The 12,865-nt window shown below is 43.1% G+C and overlaps 1 protein-coding gene across 5 annotated transcripts in view; it reads left to right on the top strand.

The window, feature by feature from the left end:
* The window catches only part of ARAP3 (ArfGAP with RhoGAP domain, ankyrin repeat and PH domain 3), a 530,251-nt gene that overhangs the window by 423,919 nt on the left and 93,467 nt on the right, over positions 1-12,865 (top strand). For all 5 annotated transcript variants that reach the window (XM_085617771.1, XM_085617775.1, XM_085617774.1 and 2 more), the window contains exon 23: positions 5,685-5,832. In XM_085617771.1, the coding sequence (XP_085473897.1) occupies positions 5,685-5,832 (148 nt within the window). The remainder of the gene's footprint in view (positions 1-5,684; positions 5,833-12,865) is intronic.

Raw genomic sequence — 12,865 nt, forward strand, 5'->3', positions numbered from 1 at the left:
CAGGCCTCGGACTTTGAGGCTAAATTGGAGGACTATGAAGGGCGCGCACGAAGAAACAACGTCCGAATTTTGGGGGTTCCCGAAAAGTCAGAAGGGCAAACCGCGGATCTGTTAGTCAAAGAATTAATACAGAAACACCTATGACCTCAGTCCCTTTCAAAATACTTCTCCGTGGAACGGGCTCATCGGGTGCCAGGAGGCCTTCCGAAACCAGGCGCTCCTCCACGACTCATACTAGCGAGGATCTTTAATTTTCGAGATAGAGACATTATCCTGCAAACGGCGAGTGCTGCCCCACCACTTAAATTCGACTATTACATTTTTTCTAGACTTCACCCATAAGGTTAAACAAAGACGTAGATCCTTCCTTGAAGTAAAAGGGGCACTTCACGACCTCGACCTGATATATGCCATGCTTTTTCCGGCCAAGTTGAGGGTCCTTGCTGAGGGGAAATCATAGTTTTTCCAAACCCCTGAGGAAACCTGCGATTGGCTTGAAGGCTGGCGCTCCTCCAATCCTCACAAGTGGTCATCTCTGAGTCGGGGGGGAATCCAGATAGTCAACCAGAATGCACCGATGGATACGAGAAGGACTGACCATTGGTTGTGGTCTCCTACACAGAAGAGCCTGCCATACTGCCGGACCTGAGATGGACCTTGGCCAAGTTGTACTCACGATGAGTATTGACTGGTCTGGTGGCGGGCCGTTCCTATTATCAGCCACAGACCTAGGGCTGGCGACTCTCCTCATCTTGCAGGGTGACCAGAACTAATGGGGTGGCCGGGGACGTTACTGGTGGGCTGCCTGGAGTTACTGTTGGGGGGCTGAGCTGCGGAAGTGCCCTATTCAGTATAAAGGTGGAATTTGATGCCTGGCTATTGTATTGTTATGTTCAGGTGCTAGGGTTCTACTTCACGCTGGGGGTATGGCAATGTAGCCTTTTGGGTAGTTTGGCTGTGTAGCGTTTCCCTCTATAGAATAGAATTGAATTGGGTTTACAGGCGCTCTGCAAAATTGGGGGGGTGGGCAGTTTTAAGGCCACGTTGCAGGGAGGCAGGGTGGGAGCGGGCTCCAGGATATGTTAATGGGTGTTGTTGTATTTTTGGTATGTGTGTATTTGGTTTTATATTGTGTTTTTGTGCAGTTTATTCTTTTGGTACAGTCCAATTGCTGATGTCACATTTGAGGTCACTTGGGTCACCGATAGTCGCCCTCACAACTTTTCCACGGTCGAAATTATGCTATATTTGCCTTTATGTGTTGTAGTAAAGGGCCATATAGATTTTTTCACTGTTCCACTGCCCCTGTGGGAAGTAGGGCCCCGAGCCATCTTAGTTGATGAGTGACGATCACATTACAACTCCATCATTGGGTCGCCTCAAATTACTCTCATGGAACGTGAATGGTCTTGGACACTGTATTAAGAGGGGAATAGTCCTGCAATACCTTAAACGCCACGCCCCTGACTTAGTGTTACTTCAGGAAACACATATTCAAGGTACCTCCTATTGTGAACTTAACAGATGGGTTTATAAACTGATAGCGCATGCAGGGTATGCCCGGCGGTCCAGGGGGGTGGGCATTCTGGTACGCAGTTCCCTCCTCTTTCAAGTTCGTAAAATCACTTGCAACCCTTATGGTCGCTTCGTTACGGTTTCTGGACAATGAGAGGGAAGATCCCTCGACGTGACCTCCTTATACATTCCCCCCAAACTGCACTCATCTACACTGGTTGATCTAGGTCCACACATGCTGGGCCTGCCAGAGGGAGACATGCTGATCGGGGGAGACTGTAATGCGGCCTTGAGTGGTGAGCTTGACCGATTACCACCTAGAAGAGAGGAATCTCCCTGGAAGTTATTGGCAGAGTTTCTGGGGGCCATGGGCCTGATAGACACATGGCAGGTGCGCCACCCCACCACTCAACAGTACACCTTCCACCCTGGGGTTCACGGGAGTATGTCCCGTAAAGATGACCTCTTCTGCAAAGCCACCCAACTTCCCATGTTCGACGAGCTTTCCTTCCTCCCTCGGGGTATCTCCGACCACTCCCCCATCGTGGCTCGGTATGGTGGAGCGCCGCCCCCACTCGGCATGACATGGCCCTAAACCCGTGGTACATTAACATTCCAGTGATACGGGATAAACTGTGTGAAGCCACCAAAAACTATTTTGAGGAAAATGATGGCTCCGTCGAGTCAGACGTAACATTATGGGAGGCATATAAGACAGTGATTCGGGGATACGGGGAGGCGACGGTGGCCGGCCACAAGAAAGAGAAACGTAAGCAACTGGACAACATAGAGTGGGAGGTGGCCCTTCTCGAACATGAAAGGTGACATCTGCACTGCCAGACACCTCACATAAATTAGCTGTTGAACAAAAAGAATATTGTGATATTGCAACAGACGCAGCCAAGGCTCACTACCGGGCCACCCAACATTGCGTGTACGATATTGGAGATAAAGCTAGTAAGTTGTTGGCATGGCTCGATAGGCGAGAGCTGGCTAACTGGTGGGTGGCTGAAGTTATAGATTCGCATAGAATGAGGCATCATGATAGGGGTGGGATTGCAGAGACATTCGCCACCTATTTCGAACATGTTTATGTCCTCTCATCTGCAAAACTTTCAGGAAGAAGCGGCTTACTTACTTTCCACTCTGCCCCTGCCGGTGCTAGATCTCCAGGTCATGGCGGAGCTGGACGCAGCCTTGACTCCTGATGAGGTGTCCAAAGTGATTAGCGCACAACAATCTGGAAAAGCCATGCGCCCGAGTGGCCTTCCCATTGAACTCTACAAAACTGTTGCCTCGACGATCACCTCATTTCTCGTTCGAATGTATGACGAGTGCTGAACAAGGGATCTTGCCAGAAACGCAGAGATTAGCGAATATTGTCATCATACAAAGAAGGGGGAACCCCTGGAGCAATGCTGTTGATATAGATCTATCTTTCTTCCGGATCCTGAAGTTAAGATATTAGCCAAAATATTGTCTCTCCGTCTCTTGCCCCTTCTCCACAAACTGATACATCCGGACCAGTCCAGTTTTATGTCCGCTAGGAACACAGCGTTTAATCTTCGTCGCCTCTTTGGGGTACTGGGCAGGGCCTTCACCATCCAGGAGGATTCAGTGATTATGTCTCTAGACGCCAAGATGGTGTTCAGTATGATTGAATGGACCTTTTTGTTTGTCTCACTCGAGAGATACAGATTTGGTGCTCAGCTTTTATCCTGGGTGCGCCTACTTTATTCAAAACCCCTGGCCCGGATTACAGTTAACGGTAGTAGGTCAGCTATATTTGGGCTGGGAAAGGGCACAAGACAGGGCTGTCCCTTGTCACCATTGTTGTTCTCCTTGGCCCTGGAACCTTTGGCTCTCTGGATCAGGGGGATCCCCTTATTCGGGGACTTAACTGGTCGCCGGAGTGGTCGGATAGAATCTCTCCCTATGCCAATGACATCCTTCTCTATCTGGCCAGACCACGTTCTTCGATTCACAGGATGCTACACTTCTTCACCCTCTTCCAAAAATACTCTGGTTACATTATCAATTGGGATAAATCAATGATTTACATTCTAAGTGAGGAAACCCCGATCCTTCCCACGGGTTGTGACGCCAACATTGTCACTGATGTTTTTCGATATCTTGGCATATATATTACAAAAGATCTGGGAGTTTTCCATCAGCGAAACCTCTTACTTCCTTTACACCGTCTCCGAGCCGACCTCTTACGCTCCTGGGCAGAGCTGCCCTTTACAAAATGATGGCACTTCCCCCCTTTCTCTATGCTTTACAGAACACACCATATCTAGTCCCACCCCAATATTTTCAGTCCGTTGACTCCGAGGTACGGACTCTGCTTTGGAACAGCGGCCAACCCCGAATTGCTCTCGCTAAACTTGCGAAAAGCTGGTACGACGGAGGTATCGCCTTGCCAGCTATTAGGGTCATACTATTGGGCCTCACAACTAGTGGCCCTTAATCACTGGGCACAGTGTCCTATCACAGCCCCAGCATACAGAATGGACAGGCACAACACGACTGCTGGCAACTACTTGCGGTCACTGTACGGAGGGACAAGATATACACCTAAATACACCCCGACTTCTACCAAAGTTTCAATCTGGCACGCTGCTACGGCTGCCCTAGGCTGGAAGGGTAAAATCACACGGGTTACTTCATTATTAGACTCCTGTCAACTAGTTATGCTATCTAGGCAGCAGGGGTGTGACAAATGGGACCTGATCGGTCTCTCCAGGGTTGGGGACGTATGGGTGAGGGGCAGGGTTGTTCCGTTTGGCGAATTGCAAGCGCAGTACCAACTACACGAAGGTGAAACTTTTAGATATCTACAGGCCAGAAATGCATTACATAAAGCGATCGCAAGGGTTCTGACCTACCCGTTTCCTCCCCTCTAGAGTATAGGCTCCTGGATGTCTACCTCTCAGAAAAAGCCATCTATCTCGCTGACCTACCGTAAAATCCTAAATAAATTACTTGAGACTCATGATAAACTATGAGCAAAATGGGTGGATGATGTAGGAGATATAGTCAATGAAGACTGATGGGAGGCCCTAGCTTCACCCCGGGAGGTGGCTATCCATTCCCGTTTTAAGCTCATACAGCTTAAGCTGCTCTATAGAGCCTATCACACTAGTTCAGCGCTGGCCAAGATGCGGCTCTTAGACTACCCGGTCTGTCCCCGTGGTTGTGGCTCCATAGGTACCTTTTTGCACCAGTGGTGGGAATGTTCCTCAGCAATTCTGGAGTAGGATTTTGTCTGCTATGTCCCAGATATGCCATAAATTGATTGAGGCTTCGCCCGGCTCTGTCTCCTGAATATCTGGGAAGCTACCGATTTGTCAAGAACTGAACAAGGTTGGGTCTCGTTGGGCTGTATGGTGGCAAAACGTAACATCGCCAGACAGATTGAGCCGAGATATACTGATTGGGAGTCCAACATGGACTGGTGTATGCAGGCAGGGAGGGTGGTTTATGAAAGCAGGGGATGCCCGGGCAAGTGGGGCCCCTGGAACCAGAGCAGAGGTTTCCTTGCACCCCTTTTAATGATCCTTCCCCATTCAATGTTGACAATGTGACACTGTGAGGTTCATCAGACTAATGGGACCGTGATTCATTTAATAACGATATTGACCTTTTGTGCCGAATTATACTATATTGTAACTATACCAGGTGCGACTTTTGAATATCTTAAAGATTTAACTGCATTGTATTTGTTTTATTTGTGTTGTTTTATGTTAATTTTCAAATAAAAGAGATTTTTTTTTTTTTTTAATGAACATCAGTATGCCCCTTCTGTTTATCAATCGCACTTTCGTCTTGCAAACATAAAACAGCAAATCTATTTTTATACACCAAATCCAGATTTGTAAGTCACTTATTTGCCCTCCAGAGTCTGATTAGAGGTATCTACCAACTGAATTGAGCCCAGAAGGGATTCATTAGGTAGTGGAGGGATGACCTGCTTCTTGAACTTGTCTAGGATGTTTTTTTATTCGCCCATTTTTTCCTTACTTGGCTTAGCAGTGCTTAAGTTGAAGTGGCTATGTTGGAATCATCAGAAGTCCTTAATATATCCTCCACTGTAATAGTATTTTAGCCACAGGAGTACATATGCTCATAACATGCCATATTTCTTTGTCTGCCTTCCCATGTCTCAGGGTGCAGAAATGTGCTGACCTCAACCAGATGTGCACCAAAAACCTTTCTCTGCTGTTTGCACCCAGCCTTTTCCAGACAGATGGCAAGGGAGAGCACGAGGTGAAGGTGATGGAGGATCTGATTGACAACTACGTCCGAGTCTTTAATGTAAGGCCACTTTTTGTCTCCATTGCCGGCTATGATGTCTATTCAGCCTTTTTCCCTCTTCAAAAGGATCACTTTTCTCATTCCTTCTCCATCCTTTATTCCTATATTTTATTCTGGCTTACCTTTTCTATTCTAGTCTCAAATCCTGTTTCGTTACCTTCCTTTCTTCTTCATTTTTTCTTCTACTCCTTCCCACATTTTTCTCAGTCTCTTATCCCTCCTACCTCATTCCATCCCAGTCACATTCTTTCAGTTTTTAATTTGGTCACTTTGGTTTAATGTGTCTCACTCGGATAAGGATATCTGTTTTCTTTTTTTGTAATCTATTTTGCGTCTGTTATTTTGTTGAATTCCTCCGGCTCTACATTTCTCTCACTCCTTCTTTCTCCTTTTCATCTTTTGTAGTTTGCTCTTTTTGTCTCTTTCTATGTGTCATACCTACAGTTTTTGTTTTGGCCTGAGTAAGGCTCCATCAGTATTATTACCACACATAGAACCACGACCATAACCATTTCTCATTAATTGTAGGACAAGCTGAAATTCGGGACATTCATTGCATTGGACTCTAAAGAATTTTTTTACTGATGTTTATGGTGTTTGATATATATTGTCTATAATGTAAGTGCACTGTTTGGTTATTTTTTTTTTATTCACTTGCACTGTGCTTTCCCAGGAGCACCTATATGTTTTTGGAACTGTTGCTACATTGACTATATTAGTAAAATACATCAGAGGAAAAATTCCTTCTCTTTCTTTTTGTCAAATCAATTGTGTTGACTAGACAGGATTGATATGGCAATAGTACCTGCTAAATTATAGAATTATTTGTTCTGAATAATTTATTATGGAAATGTGTCCACTAATAACGAGCATTCCATTTTTGTGAGCCCAAATATATAATCTGACCAAAATTAGGCATAGGTATTCCTGTCTCCTCCTGCTGTTAGATGAAGACATTTTAAGCCACCACAACTTGATTACATTGTTTAATATGCAGAAAAAACAGTAAGGCTGCAGAGTTACTTATATTTCCACTTTAGTCAACCCAAGACTTGATTTCTGTCATTTTCAGGATGTTGAAATTTTCCTTGACTCCTGAGAGTAACAAGTCCTTGATGCTGGGTTTCCAAGAATCAGTCAAAAAAAGAAAATCATACTCATTTGAAATCCTTTCTTCCAAAATATCAGAAAAGTCCTCAAAAAGACCCCCCCCCCCTTCATTATACAAATGGTTTGTGCTATGCTTTGACCTTGAAATCAACAAGTTGTAGCAACTCTGAGAAGGTAAGATAGATAATTTTGGTATAAGATGGGGAATGTTATCCTGAACTATCTTACTGACGTTAGGCAAGAATAACTGGAAATGTTCACAGAGAGACAAAGTAATCTCAATCCAAGCCAAAACTGCATCAGCAGACCTTCATTTCTTGTGGTGAGGGGACTTAGTAGTTTTCATAGCTACATTACATGGGTTCAAAGTCTACTAAAAAATTCATCAACCTGCCTTTAACAGATAATATCGATTGTATCACCCACATGAGTATAAGATATCCTAAAATACATTGGTTGTGACGGAAGGAAAATGCCAACAAACCTTTCCTCAAATCATCATATCTGCACAGCAGTTTATGTTCCTCATAGTGACAAAGGACAAGGTCTTTTTCTGGAAGAGGCTGACTCTCTTCTGCATGCTTCTGTATTTGGAGAAGGGTATTTCTAGTGATTTAAAGCCTACTGAATGATTCTTCTCTTTCCAGTATTCAGCAAAGGGAAGTAACGAAGGTCCCTGTAGACCCTGTGATGAAGGGGTCACCACCTTTCTTTTTATTAAACGAGGATTCACCCCAAAACTTTCAATAGCTGAATCAACTGATGTACTAATTTTGAAACATTCTTGAACATTCTTCAAACTGTGCCAAAGTTGTTGGCAAAACAAAAACTGCTTTTTCTATGGAAACTAGGTCCTACCTATAACTACCTACTGGTGGCTGCAAGTAGGTAAAAAAAAAAATATATATATATATATAGGCAGGGAAATTCCAATGAAGGAGAGTAGACGCCGTGTCGTTTAGTTAATCTGGTTTATTGTCAGCTGTTAATGTCAGACGCGTTTCGCCTGCCAAGCAGGCTTGCTCACTAACATTGCAATAAAGTTTTTGCATCAATTTAACTGAAATTGTTCTCGTAACATGTGAGGACTACAAAAACATAAACAGTGAAGACAGACTCGTAGTTCCACATTAAGTTAATCATTATACACCAAGCAAAAATCATACCTTCTGTAAAAAGTTGGATAAATTGATGACATTATGAATATATGTATAGTATATGTTATTAACATTCGTTCTTAAAGACTAATAAATATTAGATCCTTAGATAACGGTGTCTTGATTTATAATTTTTAAACAGACACAATCTCGCAACATAGACTGTTCGGCAAATCATGTTCAAGCTCTTTTGTACATAAATATTGCTCGATATATTGTGATGCCAATCGCTGCCCTAATGGGCCAAAATGCCGTAATCAATCATATATTGCCAACATTGAAGTCACGTGACCCAATCCCAGATATTTCTTACATTGTAAAACGCCTGGGTCCATTTGTTGCGTACCAACCTTCATTGTAAAGGTAATGTATTCGCCCTAGTGGGCTGTTGCTCACAACCATATTTGGTGTAACTGTAAATAATTTAAAAAAACTAATGTTATGGAACCAATTAGCTGTCTTCATCACCCTCATATTTATAGTATATGTACAATAAAACAGTTAAAAAACAACAGGATCGGTAGGACATTTACAAGTATGTATGGAGATCTTCCATATTCAAACCTATAGGGGTTGGTGTTGAGTTTAATAATATAGCTAGATTCTAGCCTACGTAATGCTTTCTGACGATCACCTCCCCTAATGTTCTGTGGTACAGCATCAATCACAAAGTATGACAATCCTCTTACATCTGTATCGTGATATTTCTCAAAATGACGAGCAGCCGGATAGGTTTTATCCGCATTCTTGATTGCTCGTAAGTGCTGTAACACTCGCTTGTGAACTTGAAGAATAGTGCTGCCCACGTACTTCAGGCCACACAGGCACTGAAGCACGTAGACAGCAAACTCTGTTTTACAAGAGAACTGACCCTTTATTTTTTGTTCTTTCTTTGAGAAGCCTGGGATATAGCTATTCGTATTCTTCCCAAAGGTACAGGCCTTACATTTAGTGCATTTTATGAAACCTTCCCTTCTGACTAGCCATGATTTACTCATTTTGGCTTGATTTTTTGTAGGTAACATGTTGCTCACTAGACCCTGCTTGAGGGAGCGAGCCTTTCTGAAGGTGATGAGGGGCTTCCTTTGTACATATTTGTTTAAGATGGGGTCATTGAGAATAATATGCCAATGTTTTTGCAGGGTGTGTCTCAATTCATTATGTTGATTATTAAATGTAGTAATCATCCTGCATTGGGAATTATCTTGCCTACCCTGCACCTTCTTTTTACTAGGATCAAAGAGTATTTTTTCCCTAGATTTCTGGGTTGCCTTCCTTATCGCTTCCCCAACACATTCTTGTGAGTACCCTCTCATGGAAAATCTTCCTTTAAGGCACTCTAATTCTGCCTCCAAATCCTTCTTGGTGCTACAATTCCTCATTGCTCTAAGGCATTCCCCGTAGGGGATACTTCTGACTAAGTTGGTCGTATGGAAACTCGATGCATGAAGCAGCGTGTTTCCATCAGTAGGTTTACGAAATAACTTAGTATGCAGTTTGCCTTGGTAGATATACACTGTCAGATCTAAGAAGTTCACCTCTAAGCTACTAATGACACTAGTAAACTTCAGATTCAATTAATTAACCTGCAACTTTTTCACAAAAACTTGGGCACTATTGACATCTCCTTTCCACAAAAATAAGTCGTCAATATATCGACTCCACAAGATCACATTATCTTGCCATTCTTGCTGAAAAAGGGATTGGACCACCTGCTCCTCCCACCAGCCCATATGCAAATTCACATAGCTGGGGGCGAAGCAGGTGCCCATTGCTGTCCCACAAAGTTGATGATACAAATCTTCATTAAAAAGAAAAAAGTTGTTCTCCAGGCACATAATGATCATAGATCGCAGCATTTGTGTGTGGTGCCAAAGTTTTGCTGGTCTGCTACCTAAGAAATGTTTAACAGCATTCAGCCCATCTTTGTGCCGAATACTGGTGTACAAAGTTGTAACATCAATAGTCATCAGAAGGAAATCAGGTTCCCATAGGTTTCACACATGTTATAGTTAGCTGGACATTTCACTCGTAAAAAACCAATGAAATTCCCCCGTTATAGTTAGGCAGGCAACTATAACTCACGCGACCGCAATCCTCTGCTGATGACGTCAGATATTACATCACTGTATTTAGACACTTATTTACCCATGTCTTCTTCCATTAATCTTTAGCTATACATATATTACAAATATTTATTTTTTAGAAAGACACATATGTCATCAGGGATGTAATATCTGACGTCATCAGCAGAGGATTGCGGTCGCGTGAGTTATAGTTTCCTGCACTAACTATAACGGGGGAATTTCATTGGTTTTTTACGAGTGAAATGTCCAGCTAACTATAACATGTGTGAAACCTATGGTTTTTTAAGTGAATTTGCAAGGTTTTTTAAATGCTAATTCGTAACTATAACGTGTGTGAAACCTATGGTTTTTTCAGTGAATTTCAAAGGTTTTTTAAATACTAATTTATCTATGTATTTTTAATTTTTTTTATGGGATTTTTAGCGTGCGCGCACGGTGCGCGAACCTCGCTTAATTTTCCGTTTAAAATGAAAAAAAAAATGTTTACGTGTGTTTTTTCAGCGTGCGCGCACTCCACGATTTTTGGAAAACAAAATAAAATCTTTTTTTGCCCTTGGGGGTCCTTCTGGGACCCCCTGACAAAGGCTAGGGGGTCAGGAACTGTCCACCCTGCCCCCTTTCTCCACCTTTGTTTTTCACCCCCTCAGACTGCGAGAGACAAAATGGCGGCCGGCACTTCCAGGTTTCGACCGATTCGAATGTTTACCGACATCTAACAACCAATCAGAATTGCGCTCGCGCACGGCAGGGTGCGCGCACAGTGCGCGCACGGTGCGCGCGTATAGATATTTATATGCTTTTAAATGCTATTTTCTCAGGAAATACTGAGCAGATTTACACGAGACCTTCAAAAGGCACTTCCTTGACCTTATGGCTACCTCTCTGCCAAATTTCACATAATTCTGTTCAGCCGTTCGGGCTGTACCTTCGACTAAAGGTCCTATGGAAAAATGCATGGGGAAAACGCGTTTTGGGACGCCCCCTTTTTCTCGGCCCCCGCTTGACGAATCACCCCGAGACTTTCAGGGTAGGAGCTGAACGGAGCGCCCCATTTGTTTTGAAAATTTCGCGAGAATTCGTCAACCGGCGCCAAAGTTATTCAAAATAGAATTTTGAGATTTCCTATGGAAACTAGGTTGTAACTATAATATATATATATATATATATATATATATATATATATATATATATAATTATTATATAACAGGCTCATTGGTGTCAGTTCTTGTTTTCCTAGGTCTCATTGACACGGTCCAGAGCTCTTGTTGCTGCTTCACTGACTAAATTCCTCAGCTTTTCCACTGCAACTAGGTCAGATGTCTCCTTGTACGATTTCAGGGGGTAAAGTCTGGCACAGATGCCACACAAAGATTTCATTGACGTTAAAGCATCTGCATGTGATGTCCTGGATCCGATCAAACCCCTCACTCAGCGTGTGACTCATGTCCAAGCTATTTTAAGCCAAGGTCAACAACAAAGTTCTTGTTCTCAATCCGGTAAGTCCTTGGACTGAGTATGTTCTCCCAAGAGATCTCTCCTTCAAATCCCTCATTTGAAGGTAAAATTTTCTATATCCCCAAGGAAACAATCCCTCTACTGGGACAGTTTGGAGTCTCAATGACGTTCCTCATTATTAAGAAAGAAAAAGTCTGTATTTCCATACTCCTTTGTCTGACCGTGTGCAATTCAAGGCCTTTCAGCCAGTTATGCTGGATCTTTATCCTCTTGGCCACTCCCTAAGAGTGGAACAGATTCTGTGGTTTCAATGACTCCACCTGTTCTGATCACTACATCTCCGGACTCTTTGCCTCCACAGACTCCAGGGTAAGTGCTCTCAAAGAAGCCGCTGCCTTCCAGTACAGCTTTCCCCGTGCATTGAGGGCAGGCACTTTCAGCACCACTGGCAAAGTCAGCTAAAATCATCTGAATGCCGGAAAAGAAAGATGAAGTCCTTGGTGCAGCTCCTTTCCTAGGGCTCAGAGATTTGACCAGATGGAAGACCTCTATGGGTCTGAGTCTGTTTCTCTTGTGCTGATGTGATTGATAAGCTCCTGACCCTTGCATCACTATGCTCCTAACTTAGATGTTTCAGCCACTCTGGGCCTGATTCATAAAGACAGCCTTCATTAAGTCAGAAATCTGTTCCCATGGGGCTACTCTTATACTTGTAGGGTATATTTCTGGATTCATGATGTGTATTTACGAACGCCAATATCTCCGTTAGATCCTCTGTATGCAAGAGCAAGAATCATTTTTTAGTGCAACTCTTGAATGCTACTTTCCTTTTTACTATAGAACATATTTATCACTCATCAGTCTAGTTTCCTTCCTTGACAGGCATATAGACAAAACATAATTTCACAAGAACCTGACAAAACACGTGACTGCTGATTTTGACTAGTGAGTCCCCTGGGTTAGAACAGTTTTTCCCACCTGGGACAGAAAACTGTCAGCCAACAGTGAATATCATGTCACATTCTATGCTATAAGGGCACCTTTATATGTTAATTTCATTTTTTAAGATGTCTTAATAAAATAATTAAACAGTTTTGAGAAAATTATTATAGAGAATACAGATTCTTCAGTCGGTTACCTGCCGAGTTCAGCAGGAAGCAGGCTCCATATGGTTGAGACCAAGGATCTCATATAGAGTTTGGCAGCGCAGGATATCAGCACGGG

This window comes from Triturus cristatus, chromosome 7 (assembly GCF_964204655.1).
Source record: "Triturus cristatus chromosome 7, aTriCri1.1, whole genome shotgun sequence".
NCBI classification, from domain to species: domain Eukaryota; kingdom Metazoa; phylum Chordata; class Amphibia; order Caudata; family Salamandridae; genus Triturus; species Triturus cristatus.